Raw genomic sequence first — 16,992 nt, forward strand, 5'->3', positions numbered from 1 at the left:
GATTGAAATGGATCAGAACTGATGTCCTTAGGCATGGACACGTGCTCCCGGGCACAGAGAACTTTGGTCTTGCAGGTGCTTCTCTAGGTTATTGCTGGAGGGCGGGAGAGGGGTGAGGGAGCTGGACAGCCCTACGTGACCCACTACCGTATCTCAGGAAAAATGGACCCCAAGGCACTCAATAGCGTCCAGGGGAATCTGTTTGAATTATGAAGAACAGCATTTAAAACACTTCCTGGATAAAATCCAGAGATCAAATAATTCAGTTTCAGACATTAATTCTTATTCCTTCACGAAGGGGGTGGAAGTACTCTGACAATGTTTAGAGTCTCCATTATCTCAGGATGCTTGGAGGCTTCTCCCTGACTTACAGGGGACTGTGTGGGTGTGTCCAGGGTATAAACTGAATTCTCTTGAGAACGGGGACCAGGCTATGTCAGGCTCAGAGCCACTATATAGGTCTGTGCCTGTAGTTTTGCACATGGACACTGGCTGAAGGGGAAGGGCTGAAATCCGAGGGGTGCTTTTTTCTCAAGCTGTTTGCTGTCGGGCTGTCTCTCCCCAGAGCAGGGCATCTTTTCCTCATTTGCACAAAGGCTGTGATTGGGCTGGGCCTGCCAAGGCATCTCTCCAGGCTCTTAGGTGAGGGGCTAAGGGCCAACGATTCCTAGGGAATCCCTGCCTTCCAGTGAATGTCCCCTCCACGGGGCCTGGATCTGGGTAGCTGCCTCTTAGTGCCAGGCCCCAGGCTCCTCCGTCTTCCGTGCTGCCATCCTTATGTGGCTTCAAACCTTATACTTCCTCTCCAGGCCTCACGACCTCACTCTAGGCAGGAAGGAGGGGGAAGGGCAAAAGGCATGACCCTCTGGGTCTATCCCTTTTTAATCAGAAAAACAAAAGCCAGAACTAAGTTACAGGGCCAGCTTTAGCCGCAAAAGGTCCAGTGAGATGACTGATGTAACTGACACACTGCCAACCTGAGAAAATCAAGGTCCTATTGGTGAGCAGGGAAGACGGGAAGGGATGTCAGGTAGGTACCCTGCAGTGCTTGGATGGGTGAGCACCCCAGCATCCCAACGTGGGTATTGCAAATCATAATACCCCTCTTCATTGCCTACAGTTAGCATTCTGTCAAACCTTTTCTCAATCCTTAGGATTTCACACTCAAAATAATAGTTTTAATTATGTTTAAATTTCAGGGGTTCCCCATAGGCTTATTTGGTTAAGTAAATAGAAGACAAGCTTGCCCTGCAGAATGGGGATGCTTCCGGATGCCGCATAGCCCAGGAAGCCTCTTGTTCAGTGCTGATGGCCACACCCACAGAATTGCTCCTCCTGGCCACCAGGCCCCAGAACAGCTGGGATGCTTTCAATTATTTTCCTCGTGAAGAAATTTTAATTTATTCCCAAATGCATATTTGAGGATCTAAAATAGAATTTTAGTAATTGAGTTTGGAAGGGCTCGGTAGGACTTAAGGGGCCATGGTCCATTTCTCCTTGCCAGCTTCCAGCCTCTCATGCCGCAGCAGGTCAGCTTCTCCAGGCAGCTCAGCTGCGCCCAGGCCCAGCCAGCAGGGGGGGCCTCCGCGCCTCCAGCCGCTCTGCCGGGGCCTGCCTGCAGTCCTGCAGTGGAGTCAGAGCGGCTGGCTCCAGCGCCCCCGGATGCGCCCCACCCCCACCAAACTTCTCTGCTTCATACTTCTCTGGCAATTCCCAGCAGGCTCGATAAAGCCACTTCCTACCTCCTTATTTTCTCTCCCCAGCTCCCGACTAGATCCTAGACGTTCTTTAGGGCCCAGCTCAAGTGTCAGCTCCTTCAGACCCTGCCCCTCCATATACTAGATGAGTTAATTACCCCACTGCTGAGCCCCCTCGCCTTGGGAACACACCCCACCCTTCTCCTTCAGGAGGTCCATGGTGCCTAATTCATCATTGTCATATAGGCTTGTTACCTGAATAAAAATAGTCACACTCCCAGCTCTGTTTACCTGAAGGGAACCCTGAACCCGGTCAGGGAGCTTGCTGAGCCAGACCTCCTCCTCTTGTCCCCATGACCACTTGCCCCTAACTTCCCAAGAGCTCAGGGAGGAAGCTGAAGCCTTGTCGTCTCATCTCGGGTCAGGTGTTGGCTCAGTGCCTCACACACAGGGCTCTATGAGGACACCAGAACACCTGTCCCCTGTTCCTCTCCTTGGCCTCTAGGCCATTTGTCCCTCATTCTTCTTCACCAGCACATGCTCTTTGGTTTTCCTTCCTCCACAGGTCCCTCCTCATTCACCAGTGGCAACTGCCCAGGTGTCTGAGTGTGGCAGGTGCTCTGGGATAAGAGGCCCGGGGCGGGGGGCGGCTTGAATGGTGGGAGGAGCCCCTGCAACAACAAGACCAGGGGTCCATAGGGACTGACCAGCCAGTGGCAGCAGATTGTCCGCGTCACTCCTGTCTTCCTGGCATGTGTACCGACTGTCTCCATCTCCAGGATCATGACGTATGCATGAGGGCCAACCAGAGCACACTCCAACACCTGGCAGACCACTGGAAGGGAGCTCTGAGAGGTTTCAGTTTTGTTTCCACGGCGTCTATGGAAAAAAAAAACAACTAATTTTTTTCTTTCTTGCAAAATATCACAGTTTTCCCAATTGAAGGAAAATCAATTTTATTTTGTAATGTGTCTGACTTGTAAAGTTCCATTGCTGACCTGTGCTTGGCGGTTTCTCAGAGCTAATCCCTGATCTCTTTTTTTCTGTGCTGAGCAGTAGCCAGTCCTTCCCGAGCTGAATCGGGGCCACTTGTTTTCATCTCTAAATAAGTAGTGACTTTGCTCTTAATAATGAAACACAGAAAGGACCAAAGATGATGCATTAATCTTGGATTCTCCTTTTTTGTCACCAAGAAAACCGCTGCAGATGGAAAAAGGCAAGAGATCATCGTCCTGGATTCCAAGAGGAGCAATGCTATTAATATTGGGCTGACAGTACTGCCCCCTCCAAGAACGATTAAGATAGCCATTTTGAATTTTGACGAATATGCCTTAAACAAAGAAGGAATTGAGGTAAGAGGAGCTCTATCAAGCATTATGTGTGTTCTGTAATGAGTCACATATGTAAAGCATTACTGTGTTCATTATGACTTTCTCTGTAGGGTGGCTTGTCATTTTTCTGCTCAGCCAGACTCTGAATAACGTTAATAATTCTCACATTTTTTAAAACTTCTGGGGGCCTGGGGAAGTCCCTTTTTACCTATGAAGCTCAGAGATCCTCACTCTTGTTCATTCATGCACTTCCTTCTGACCGTACATGGAAGAATATTATAACCTCCTTAGGGGAGGATGTTCGGCTCTAAATTCACATCACTTCAAATCAAATGCGAGCGGTTCCAAAAGTAAGGTTTTCCATGAGTGCTCATATCCATGTAAGTGACTTGGTTTCTCTCTCTGCACTCGATTGGGTACATAGAGATATATTTCATTTGCCAACTGAATCTTCCATATTTCTTGATCTGCATGGTGCAGGCGGAGAGAGGTTGGGTGACTTGGCTGTGACTACATGACTGGTAGGTGGCCTTGCTGGAGCCACAGCTCAGCTGCTCTGCTCGGCAGGGTTCAGTGCTCTTTCACCAGGACCTGTTCTCCCTTCTCTATGAGCTGCTGCCAGTTTGCCCCAAGTTAAATCTCTTATTCTGATCATGGAAGCAGAGTGAGTAGAGCCAATGGCCCAGCTCACAGATTTCTGCAGACGAGTGATAGAGCCTGGGGCCCACTGGGTCAGAGCGGGGGTAGGACACTGCGTCATAGCATTAGGTGACACCCACCTCATCCTTCTCGTAGCAAGAGGCTCTGGATTTCTTTAATATTCTTCCATAGTTGGGGTTCATTCATACATAGTCATAATTATGTAAGACTTGAGAGTAGAGGAAACAAATGAGGACTGCCTACAGTGAGGGAAAGCAAGCCCTTGACAAAAGAGTCAGACGTGAGCTCGGTGCCAGATCTGACCCTGGCCCTGAGTCAGGGAGGGAGCAGTGGGGCATGTGGTAGCATCTGAACCCAGCTGGGCGGGCATGCCTCTGTGCTCTGAAAAGAAGGGGCCTCCACAGGAAACACAGTGTTCTTAGAGGTTTGTACTGGGCTGGACAGTGTCCCTTCAAAATCCATGCCCATCCAGAACCTCAGAATCTGACCATATTTGGATATACTCTTTGCAGATGTGATCAAGTTAAGATAAAGTCATACTGGATTAGGGTGGGCCCTACTCCAGTGACTGATATCCTTATAAGAGGGAAATTTGGACATAGACACAGAGAAGAGAATGCCATGTGAAGACAGAAAACATTCAGGGAGACTCGCAGAACATGGGGTGGCAGAAGCAGAGCCTGGAGTGATGTGTTTACAAGTCAAGGAACATCAAGGATTGCCCGCAACCACCAGACACTAGAGAGAGTCAAGACAACATCCTCCCCTAGAGCCTTTAGACAGAACATGGCCCTGCCAATCCCTTGATAGCAGACCTGTAGTCTTTCAAACTGTGAGAGAATACATTTCAGTTGTTGTAAACCACCCAGCGGGTGGTTATGGCAACCCTCGGAAACCAAATGCAGGCCTAAGCAGCTCCACTCTGAGAAACACACACACATCCTGTCCCGAGGAGCAAGGACAAGGATTGAAATGCATTTCCTTCTGGCTGGAGAGGAAGTTGAGCCCTAAGCCATAGAGTCAGGCCAGGCAGCAGAGCAGGTCAACATATCCAGCTGGGCAGGCAGGGAATGAGGGCCCATGGCCGACTGGGGCAGGGGCTCTAAAGGAAAAAGCCGGTGCCAGCAGGTACATGCAGACAGGGACGCTGCCAGAAGGAAGAAGGGGCTGGCCAGGCCCCAGGGTGAGGCTGCCCCACCCTGGGACCCCCAGAGAAGGCAGGAGAAGGGCATTGGCTTGCCATTAAGCCGGTGGGAGCTGCCAGCCTGCACAGACCAAGTGCAGAGTCTTCCGTCTAGGACAGGCAGTGTGGTGGCCCTGGCCCACGTTCTGATCATCCTATTTACATATCCGTGACTTTCAGAGATGGCAAAAGCTTCAGATTCACATAAAGAGAGGCTTCAAATGCAGCCAGAGCCAGCCTGATTTAAAGGGGAAAAATGACAACTTCCTCCTTTAAACATTTCTCCTTCTTGTTCAGAGAACTTGAAAGTCCGTTAGGAGAGATTGATTCCTTTGGGCTTTGCCTTTGTTCTTTCCTGAACCGTAGATCTCCCTGGGTGGGGAAAGTTTCAGATACAATAGGTTACTTAGATTTTAGAATGAATCAAATTTCTTTTCCCTTTCTGACTGGTTTCCAGCTGAGCACCTTTTTGATCCAGGAAGGACTAATGATAGCAACAGTAATGATGATGGATGTAGGAATAGCAACATAGTGCAAAGCCTGACTTCCATAGGTTTCTTCCTGTGGGCCAGGCACAGGTAGGTGCTTTACACAGATGCTCATCAGAACCTTATTAGGCACATACTATTATGTTTCCCATCTTAAAGAGAGTGAGTCCCAACTTTAGTCTGTGCCCAAGTTCACAAGCTAGTGAGAGGTCAAGCTGAAATATGAGCTCTAGACTCTGAGTCTATAGTGCAGAGCGTGGCCTTGGGGATGGCTGGCCTGGGAGGGCCCACGGATGCCAAAAAAAGGAGGAGGAACCTGAATGAGGAGTTAGAAGGCTCCTGAGACCACACAGTCCACCTCACAGCCCTGCCTGTTGTTTTCCCCCGGGAGGAGCTGATGCATGGACTGGTACAAAGCAAGAAGGCCGAGCGGTAGAAAACACTGTAAGCCTTTACTGAGAGTTTATTGTGTCATGAGACCTCAGCAAATCCACATTTAGTCACAACAACACAAGGTTACACATTTTTACCACAGTTTTCATCTAAAGCAGGGTTTCTCACCAATGACACCGTTGGCATTCTGGGCTGGGCATTTCTTGATTGTACGAGCTGCCCTGCACCTTGTGGGATGTTGAGCAACATCCCTGACCTCTAGCCACAAGCCAGTAGTACCACCCCAGTGGTGACAATCAAAAATGTCTCCAGACTTTGTCAAATGTTTCCTGGGAACAAAATCACCTGGACTGAGAACTCCTGATTTAAGGCTGTCTGTGTGAATGCAGAGAGAGAGAGAGAGAGAGAGAGAGAGAGAGAGAGAGAGAGAGAGAGAGAGAGAGAGTGTGTGTGTGTGTGTGTGTGTGTGTGTGTGTGTGTGTGTGTTTAACTGTTGTCAGTCATGGCTGAGAAGAGTCCAGCAAACACCAGTTCTCTTGGAGAACCCAGGCACTGTCCCGCATTACCTGCTGTCTCTGATCACTGATCTGAGACCCAAGGGGCATGCGTGGTCTGCATCCGTGTGCTAAGCCGGTTACCCAGAGTTTATTCTCTAGGCTTGTTATTCAACAATTAAGTCAGGACTGAGAAGAGATGGAAGCTGTGTCCTTACAGATCTTTACTAATAGGATTTCAGGCTTGCACGCAAGAGCCTTTTGCCAAACTGTCTGCTTCTGGGACGCAGGCAACTGGAGCATGGCACCACAGCTTAATAGGGCCATTTGAAACCTCTGTGTACCTAAATGTGATTAGGATGTATTAAATGACATCCTGTGGCTTTGCTTAGCAACCCAATGGTATGCATCCGGTTTGTTGTGTAAACCTGAGGAAGTAATTAACTAACTTGATTAAGGGAGTAGTTTTTCGTGAGAAGATTAAACATTTATTTGGGGCCATTTCTAGTAGTATTAATGATATTTTCCCAAGTATGATATCTTTAAAGTATCACAAATGGAAGTATGAAGAGGTTTCCCTTTTTTTCGTGCTTTTCTGATTTTTATTGTCTGTGTCTATTCAAGAGAGTAGCACCATTGAATGGTCCCAAATGACATTTAACTTGGCCCAGTTGGCTTCCAGACTTATCATCATCCTAGAGACAGAAGTTCCCTTTGGCCACAGGTACAGAACTATGGCACCTTTTTGGGCACTTTGCACTACACCACGCTGTCCACAGGGGCCCTAGTGGGTGCTGGGCACACCCAGGTGAGCCTGAGCTCAGGCACCGCAATTGGTCGGCAGTGCCCGGGAACCAGAGTGTCCTGATGGTTGGGCGTGTTCCCTGTACTGGTCACTTTGCGTTTTTGGTTGAATTGCTGTGAACTGTGGAGCTGGGGCTGGGAACTAGGAGTTGACCCTGGGTTGACCCAGCCTCGCTTCAGACAAGTCACTTCACCTGCAAGTTTGATGCAGTAATTTCCACCCTGTGTGCTTCACTGACTAGCCACAAATGAAAGAAGATACTATCAGCACACCTTGAGAAGTTTAAAGAAACAAAAAACAAAAACGGTCCCTCCAGGTCCATGGGAATAAACACCTAAGTAGAAAGCCATTATCTCATAAGAATATGTGTATACAAACAAGGCCCACCTCTAACAGCTTCAACTCTGCTGTTGTCACCCAGATCCTTGTGTTAGGTTCTCACCCAGGGCTGTAGCCAGGGTTCTGTTCAAAACTAACAAAGGCAGAATAATTGCTCGGTACTGTCTCATCTGCAGGTGAATGAGATGGTCAAGCCCCAGAACATTTGGGTCCATAAAAAGTGAGACATGTGCGTTTTTCTCTGAAATACAGCTTTCAGATACAAAAGCAAGTACACTTAAAGAAGTGCTGGAGAAACACCGTCTGGGAGAAAATAAAAAGCAAAAACACTGAGATGATTGCGTAGTGGTCTTGTTTGATGTTTTTCTCCCTGTGGAACCAAATGGTGATCATAAAATCACCCATAAACCTCCCAACAGGGTAGAAGAGCAAATTAGAGGTTCCCCCTCATGTTCATCTCCTTTCATCTGCTCATGGAAAAAAATGGCCTTCACCTCATAGGAGGCGGCTTTGACCTGCCATTCCACTGTCTTATGGCTATTTTTATTGTCAGTGATGTGTAAAAAAAATAAAACAAACTGGCAGATGGCAACCTCATAAATCTTCGACACTGAACAAATGGTTTAAATTAGTCAGAAAAGTGAAAAACAAAAGTAAGAGTGTCTGATTACTTTCCCAAAGGAAAAAAGGCAACTCAAATCAGGACAGGAAAATGCCTTCTGAAGAAGGGGAAAAGGTGTTGACAATTTTTTTTTTTATTTTGGAATTCTTCTACATGCTGAAAACTGAGCATGAAGAAAATTAAAATACACATTTTTGTTTTAATTTTAAAAATGGGTTGAGTTCAAATCCTGGGTGTTTTCAAAGAAGTGACATGTGCTTGGGTTGGGTGGGGTGTTTTCTGATGCCATCTTTGTGGTCAGGTGGGGGTCAAAGCGCGAGCCTGTGGGAGGGGAGGGCAACGAGCACTGTCGCTGAATATCGCCCCGATGTTCACATCCCACTCGCGTCACCTCAGTGTCTGGGGCCATGATGAAGGCAATGCTGGAAGGGGCGGTACCTGAGGGCGAACCTCCTGTGACCTCACTCTGCCGGCAGCCCAGAGCACACAAGCAATACCGAGGCAGCCCTCCTGATAGCACTCCCTCCAAAGCAGATGGCTTCCGCCCCGGCCGCATATGTCCTGAGGCACAGTCATGTAAACGCCTGCAGGTTTGCTGATTTTGATGTCATGGGTCCAATTTTTAAAAAAATTGTATTTATTTTTTGCATTAATATAGAGTCAAATTAAACTTTTGGGTATACAGTTCTAAGAGACTGAAAAGATGCATAAATTCATGCAATGGCGACTGCAGTCAAGATTCAGAACAGTCCCATTTCCCTCCCCCGCCCCCCACCAAAATTTGCTCTTGTGCTGCCCCTTTCTAGACGCACCCTCAGCTCACCTCTGGCCCCTGGTAACCACTGATCTATTCTCCTCACTGTGGTTTTCTCTTTTGGAGAATTTCACCTGAATGAAATCATGCAGTGAGTAACTGGCTGCTTCCACTCAAGCCTGGTTGATGTCTCTCAGAGGCATCCTGGTTTTAGTATGTCCCTAGAGTCTGTCCCTTTTCGTTGTTGAGTACACTTCATTCATCTGTTGAAGACTCTTGGGCTTGGGCCAATTTCTAGAATTATGGATAAAGCTGCTACAAGTATCCATGTTCAATTTTTTGTGCAGATGTAAGTTTTAATTTTTTTCTAGGGTAAAAACTTAACAAATGGAATTGCTGGGTCATATGGTAACTCTCTGTTTAACCTTTTGAGGAACTGTAACTTGCCTTTTCCTTCTCTTAGCAGTGACTTGCACAGAGAAAAAGTTTTTAATTTGAATGAAGTTCAGTTTGTCAACCTGTTCTTTTTTGGTTTCATGTCTGAGTTCATTGCCTAACGTGGATTACAAAGATTTTCTCCTATGTTTCTTTCTGAAAGTTTTGCAGTGTTATGTTTTACTTTTAGATCTGTGATTTCTGTTAAGTTAATTCGTGTGTAAAGTGTAAGGTTTAAATTGAGTTTCTTTTTTTGCATAAGAATTTCAATTGTTCTAAAGCCATGTTTTGGAAAACTATTTTTTCTCCTTTGAACTGCTTTTGCATCTTTGTCACGATCAGTGGGCCATATTTGTGTAGTCTATTTCTGGACCCCCTGTTTTGTTCCATTGATCCCTACGTCCTATTGCCCACACCACACTGTCTTATTACTAATATGCTAATAGTAGATTTTAAAGTCAGGTGGTGTGACCCCTTCAAGGTTGTTTTTGTTTTTTTAATTTGTCTAAAATTGATTTTAGAGAGAGAGAGAGCATGAGAAACAATTTCATTCTACACTTACTGATGCATTCATTGGTTGCTTCTTGCATGTGCCCTGACCAGGGATTGAACCCATAACTTCAGTGTACCGAGACGATGCTCTAACCAACTGAGCTTCCTGGCCAGGGCCAAGACTGTTCTTTTTCAAAATTGTTATGGTTAGTTTGGTTTATCTCCCTTGACATGTAACTTTTAGAATTAGCTTGTCTATAGCCACACACACACACACACAAAGAGTCATGGTGACATTTTTATTGGAATTAAGTCAAATTTATGGATCAGTTTTGGGAAAATTAATATATGACTCTGCTGCCCATGAATACAGCATATCCCCCATTTATTTAGATCTTTTTTGATCATTTTCATCAGCATTTTCTGCTTCCCAGCGTGGTCTGTTAGATTTATACCTAAGTATTTTATTGAAAATAGCATTTTTCTTAAATTTCAATTTGCAATTATTCATTATCAATATATAGGAATTAAATGGATTTTTCTGTGTTTTGATCTTATATCATACAACATTATTAAACTATTTTTAATAGTCTTTTTAGATTCCTCACAATTTTCTATGTAGACAATTATACCATGTGCAATTAGAACAGTTTAAAGTTTTCCTTTCCATTCCTATGGCCTTTTTTTTTTTAATGCCTCCTGTCTTGGTCCCAATCTTAGAGAGAAAATGTTCGGTCTGTCACCACTAAGCATGTGAGCTGGAGGTTTTTTTATATATGTCATTTAACAGATGTGGGAAATCTCTCCTGCTGATGGGTTGCTGAGAAGTTTTTTGTTTTTTGTTTTTTTAATGGATGGATATTGGATGTTATAAAAAAAATTTTTGTATTGATTGAAATAATTATATGAATTGTTCAGACTAGTAATCTGGTAGATTAATTATATTGATTCATTGTTGTATATTGAACCAACCTTGTGATTATTTTTATTATGTTGCTGTGTAAACTATAGTAATGTGTTAATATGTCTTAACATACTGACATTTATTTATATATATATTAAAATATATTGTTAAGGATTTTTGTATTTACATCTAGTTTCATCAGTGATATTAGTCTCTAGCTTTCTTTCCTTGTACCATCTTTGTCTAGTTCTTGTATCAGGGTAACTCTGGTTTCATATGTAGAGTTGAAAACTAGCCCTTTTTTGTTTGGGTTCAGGCCACAGGTTCTGACCTACGTCTTGCTGACTGTAGTTCCAGCATCAGCTCAGTTTCAAAGGCTAGTTCAGGTCTCCAAGTCTTTGATGTGCTGTTTAAGGTCAGATTCACATACGAGCATGTCAGGGATGAGCCCAGAAGTTCTTGTGCAACTTTATATGCTTACTTTGCTAGGCTCTTCATTATCCATCATCTCCCTAATACTTCCCAGTGCCCTGGGCACTGGTCTTCCAGCTGAAAGCTGGGGCTTCAGTCCACCTCCCTTTGCCTTCCACCTTCTGCAACTATGCTCATGCCTGGAGCCCAGCCGAGAGAGGACAGAGAGAAGAAAAGCAGAAGGGACCGTAACATCACTGATTGGAGAGGAAGGTTCCCTCCCTCAGATTTAGGTGCCTGCTCGCCCCTTCTGCCACTGCTAGGAGACCCCTTTCCTAACCCTCTCGTCAGAGCTCTCTGTCTGCACCTGATGCCTCGTTCCGGGTTTCAGGCTACCCGGGGCCTTCCGATGCCCAGGCTGTGGAATGCCAGAGAAAAATGGTCACTTATCCATTACCTGTTCAGTTGAACCTCCAGTTCTAATCTTCTTCTGCAGTCCACCTGCCACTGTTTATGTTCTGTAGAGTCTTCAAATATCTGCCCCATGCATGCCGTCCAGGGTATGTAGTTGCATTCGTGGGAACAGACAGGGTAGCCTGTGTCTGCTCCATCTCACCCAGTTGCTATCCAGGTGCTTGCTATGTCCAGCAGTAACCAAGGCCATTTAGAATCAATGAATCGATGCAAGTCACAAAAAGTATGCCACAAATCTCTGATGCTACAGAAGATGAAATGAGAGAAAAAGGATGACACCATATCTTAAATAATGTTGTATGTGCTGTGTCACGTGATGGGAATTGTTTTATTAAAATGCCATCAGTAAGGAATTTGAATCTGAAAGAATCATCATCCTTGTGATGCGTTTTTGCTTCCTCTGCCTTCCACAAGTGACTTTAACCAGAATCAAATAGAAACAAAAAGATATACTTTATTTTATTAGTAGGTAGGTATTACTCTTTATAAATAACTTCATTTCTCCTCAATCAGACTTGCATCTGATATTATTTAAAGTGTTTTCATTTCTATATAAATTTGGTTAAAGTATTTAAAACACTTAAATTTATAATATGTCCTATGTAGAAGTCAATCTGAGATCTTTGAAAATGATTTATGTTTGTATGCTTTAAAATGACTCCATGAGATGTACTAGAAAGCATATATTCCTGACATGTTTTACTCTGTTTCCTAGGGAACAAGGAGCTGTTCTCTAATCTTCTACTTATTCTTTCACCTTTCTCTCACCTTCATCCTCATTTCTTGCCTGGAATGTCCTTTTTGTGCAAGAACCAGAACATTTGGGGCAAGTTGCTTATGAAACAGATTAAAGGAGAGAGAGGGAAGGAGGGAAGTTTGAAACAAATGAATGTAAATTTAGATGGTACTGGGGCTTTTCCCTAAAGTGTATTTGGTTTAAACATTGTAATACCCATATATGGAAAGAACACTGACAGCAGACTATCACTACTACCTGTTGGAAAATTTCAATATGAATTTGGAAACATTGAAGCAGTGGGATAGGTTCCATCACTAAGAGAGAACATATACTATGTCATCCTGTCTTTCCAGAAAATTCTAACCATGATCCCTACAGAAGAAGAGAAGCAGAAAATCCAGGAGGCTCAGCTGGCCAACCCCGAGGCACCGCTGGGCAGCGCAGAACAGTTCCTCCTCACGCTCTCCTCCATCAGTGAGCTCTCAGCTCGTCTCCACCTCTGGGCCTTCAAAATGGATTATGAAACTACAGAAAAGGTAAGCAATAGGAAGACAGGCAGCCAGTTCTACATCCCCAGGGTTGAGAACCTCAATTTTGCACTGGCGACATGGTAGAGTGTCCTTCTTAAGAGAGGGTCTGAGTTGAACACGGTGTGGTTGTGTGTGCACTAAGTGATCAGCAGCCTGCCAGTGAAGCGTCATTCTAAAGTGTCTGCCTGGTACCTGCCTCAGACATGTGATTGTGGGTTTAAAGAAAAACTATTAATTTTTTCCTGACTTTACACTCATTATAGAAAATTTGGAAAATACAGAAAAGAAGCACAGTATAGGAAGTGATGTGTAATCCATCCGCTTGGTGATAATCATCTAAACTGCCATCAACTATGGCAAGTGGCAGGTCAAAGTGGGTCCCTTTGAGAGCATATCTTGGAAGAAAGTTGAAGACAGGAGAAGTCGAGAGATTGCAAGAGGTTGAGAGGAGAATGGAAGGAAAGGGGCCTTGGCAGTAAAGGCACAGGGAGGAGACCCATCTCAAGTAGAAAGCAGAAGAAAGGAGTCTTCTCTGGCCTGGGGCAGTGAGTAATTATGCCAGCTGAGCAAAAGGAACTAGTGGACAGGAAAGGGGAGAGGTGGACAGTAAGCAGGAGGTGAGCTTAGCTGGGACTCAAAGCACAGGTTGGGGAGCTGCATGGCCTTCTTCTTTCTGCAAAGGAGAGAGAGGGCACAGTCCTATATTGAGGGCCAGAAATGCGGCAGTGGGTCTGGGGAGCTTCAGGAGGAAACCGCTGAATTGGATTGAGGTGGGAATGCAGCAGGGATGGAGAGACCTGGGGCTGCTAAGGTGACTTGGCATGACTTGGTCACAAAACCAGTCAACATGTGTAGGTGCCTTTCTTTAACAAAGTGGGGTAATGTCAGGGAAAAAACAGACAATTGAGTCAAGGTTTGGTGGGGGGCAGGCAGGGCAAAACCTGGGCTGGAGAGAATGAAGCTGAATCTTCTGGCTTTGGGATACAGGCGAGGGAGAGGCTCAGTAAGAACATGGGAGTGGGGATCACACGGTGGCAGAAAGGGACTGAGGCCATGAGGACGCAGGGCACTCACCCCAAGTCCGAGAGAGTGGGAGTTATGAAGGCCGTGGGAATAGCAAGGGTGGTGGCCTTCTAGAAGGTAAGCAGGCTAAGAGGTGGCCGGCCAGAGTGCCAAGAGGGGAGATCAGGAGGCCTGGGATGTCCAGGGTCAGTGAGGCCACAGTGTCCAGTGTCGTCTGCCTGGTAGGAGAAAGGCAAAGAAGAAAACTGGTCCCAATTCCAGAGGAACCTGTGAAGGAGGAGCGTCATGGAAGTCAGCCATGGGGAGATCAAAGAAGGGCAAGATCGTGAATGAGGGTCTTGGAAGATGGGCAGAAGAAGGGGAAGACAGATGATTTATCACCCCCACATGAACTCTGTCAGCCACAAGCACCCATTCAGGGTCTCCGGGGAGACTTTGGGGAGTAGACTTGCTCCCTGCTGCCTGTCAATGTTTTTCCACAACAAGGAGCATGTGTAGGTCATGTGGGATTGCTTTATAATGAGAAGAACTCCACTTGTTATTACCTTGTACAAAAATTAAGAAGAACCAAGGAAAGCCAAAATGACCATTCTTTATCATCTTCTAATTTTTTTTTTAATTGAAAGGAAGTGGCAGAACCACTTTTGGACCTGAAGGAAGGAATAGACCAGTTGGAGAACAATAAAACCTTGGGCTTTATCCTGTCTACTCTCTTAGCCATTGGGAACTTTCTAAATGGAACTAATGTAAGTCTTTCACGTGACTTATCCTCCTACCTCCCTTGCCCCAAAATTCCTGCCCTTTACTTGCTGGTGGAGGTCATACCTCTGCTCCCCCAAAACACAATTGAAGCACTACTTTTGTAGTTTTTGCTGAAAATCTAGAAGAAATTTGTTCCTAAACAATATGTTTAAATATATGTATTTATACATTATATATTTAAAATATATATTTATATATTATATATACATTTTATATGTATTATATATTTTTATATATATACACATTTTATATGTATATCCTCACTAGAGGATATATTTATTGATTGTAAAGATAGAGGAAAGAGGAGAGAAACATGGATGTGAAAGGGAAACATTGATTAGTTGTCTCCCATATGCACCCCAACCAAGAATCAAAGCAACAATCTAGGTATGTGCCTTGACCGGGGGTTGAACCCAGTTCCTTTTGGTGCATGGGACGATCCTCCAGCCAACTGAGCCACCCAGCCAGGGCGAACCTGTATCTTGCTATAAATAAGAAAACTTAGAAAAATAAACATACTTTTCCTTTGAAGCTTAGCTACTCTCAAAATTGACATTGGAGGTATTTTCTAGGCTGTTTTTGTTTTTGTGTGATGTGTGCAAGCATTATAAACAAACTTTTAAAAAAATTGGCCCATATTTGGCCAGAAAACAGAATAGCAATAGGGCAAAGGGAGAAAAATGTTGTAGATAGCTACCAGGTAACAGAGACCCAACCTCACTGCACCTCGATTTCTAGGGGTGGGGCCTTGGGTCAGCTCGTGGCCAGCGGCCATGGTGGGAAAGAGCTGGAGGCTCATTTCATTCTCAGTGTGGCTCATCCATGTGTGATCAGCTAAGAATGGCAGAGCATGTGGCCTCAGAAACTTCAGTCACAAAGGGGCTAAATCTAAATACTGGGCTACTCCAACAGGGCATCGATTCTAACCATTTGTGCCATTCTAATAACCTGTGTAAAACTTCTTCTTCCTGCCTTTTATTTAATGTTTCCCTAACAGGCCAAAGCGTTTGAGTTAAGCTACCTCGAGAAGGTTCCAGAAGTCAAAGACACCGTGCACAAGCAGTCACTTCTTTATCACGTGTGCACCATGGTGGTGGAAAACTTCCCAGACAGCTCTGATCTGTACTCAGAGATTGGGGCCGTCACCAGGTCAGCCAAGGTACGTGCGTGGCCGTGGAGGTGTTGCTTGTGTCTTTTCCTCAGCTGGGTCTTCATCAGTCTTCTCTGAGGAGTGCCGTCTCTATTAAGTAAAACACGCAAGGGCTGCTTGCCTCCCCTGCTCTAGAATTGGTGAATATGACTCGTTTTGTGCCTTTTCCAATGGACTTTTAAGATCCTTTTCCCATCTCTGGTTCTCCATCAGATTCTTTCCTACTGAGGTATGTGAGTCGAGCCTGCCATCCCAGGCCAAACTGCTGTGTCCATTGTGGAGTGGTGTTACTCACCAGGCTGGATTTCAAGCATGAAAACTCTCCAGCTTGCTGTAGGTGGGCAGGAATGTCAGAAAGATGCCATTTGGCTCCTCCTAAGACTTCCATAGCACCTTGCGGTGAGGTATCAAGCCAGGAAACAGGGTATGCCTGGCCCCTGCTCCCCACGGATTGACCACGCCTGCGGTCTTCCACGGTGAACAGTTTATAGGGCTGTGACTGGTATATAGCACTGGCCCCTCAGGTGCAAGCTCTTAACTTTAGTGCAGAGTGAAAGTCTTCACAAACATAGGATTTATAGAAAAGAGAGAGTTGCAATAGCTGGACAGCCAGCTGCCCCCACTTCAGGAGCATCACTGAGGCTGAACTCTCCCAGAGGAATCCCAAACCCAGCAGACTAGGAGATGTGATGGTCTTGGGGGGCAACGGGAAACTCATGGGCAAAGGGTGTGGTAGAAACTCCTGGAAACACAACCCAGACTAAGGAGCTGAAAGCAGAATGACCTTTAGCTCTGGGACACATTGGAATCTAGTATGAGAAGAGGACAGAGTGATGGACAGAAGGGGGAAGAATGGGGAAGGGGACTTTGCTATTCCGCCCTCCCCCCCCCGCCGCTCCACGCCCCGGAGCTTGTCCTCTCTCTATCCTCTCCCACAGAACTGGCTTGGGGGGACCCAGGCGTTGCGACCCTCCATCACCTGCCTCAGGAGCAGCAGGCTGACAACTGCCAGGTACACTGAGCAGGTGGCCCCTGAGCCAGCCTGAGAGTGGACCTGCCTTAAGGCAGAAGGAGGCATGGCCAGTGATCCCCCAGCTCTGAAGACTTACAAAGGGTTTCCTAGAAAGCAGACTATTTCAAAGGCGCCTGCACCATGCTTACTCCATGACAGGCACTGCTCTGAAGTCTTTACAAATATTACTTCAATATCCTAAGCAAGGCAAAAAGCCCCTCTGCATACCCCAACGTGGGTCTGCCAGTGGCTGCTCTGGTCCCTGCTCCTCCATGAGCACTGTCCTGTGCCAGA

At 45.7% G+C, this 16,992-nt stretch overlaps 1 protein-coding gene across 6 annotated transcripts in view; it reads left to right on the forward strand.

The window, feature by feature from the left end:
- FHOD3 (formin homology 2 domain containing 3) overlaps positions 1-16,992 on the forward strand; it is a 427,145-nt gene that overhangs the window by 380,333 nt on the left and 29,820 nt on the right. For all 6 annotated transcript variants that reach the window (XM_054583546.1, XM_054583548.1, XM_054583549.1 and 3 more), the window contains 4 exons: positions 2,891-3,049; positions 12,575-12,757; positions 14,401-14,520; positions 15,534-15,695. In XM_054583546.1, the coding sequence (XP_054439521.1) occupies positions 2,891-3,049; positions 12,575-12,757; positions 14,401-14,520; positions 15,534-15,695 (624 nt within the window). The remainder of the gene's footprint in view (positions 1-2,890; positions 3,050-12,574; positions 12,758-14,400; positions 14,521-15,533; positions 15,696-16,992) is intronic.

Source organism: Pteronotus mesoamericanus, unplaced genomic scaffold (assembly GCF_021234165.1).
Source record: "Pteronotus mesoamericanus isolate MK-2021 breed Mesoamerican mustached bat unplaced genomic scaffold, CSHL_Meso_final contig_74, whole genome shotgun sequence".
Lineage (NCBI taxonomy): Eukaryota > Metazoa > Chordata > Mammalia > Chiroptera > Mormoopidae > Pteronotus > Pteronotus mesoamericanus.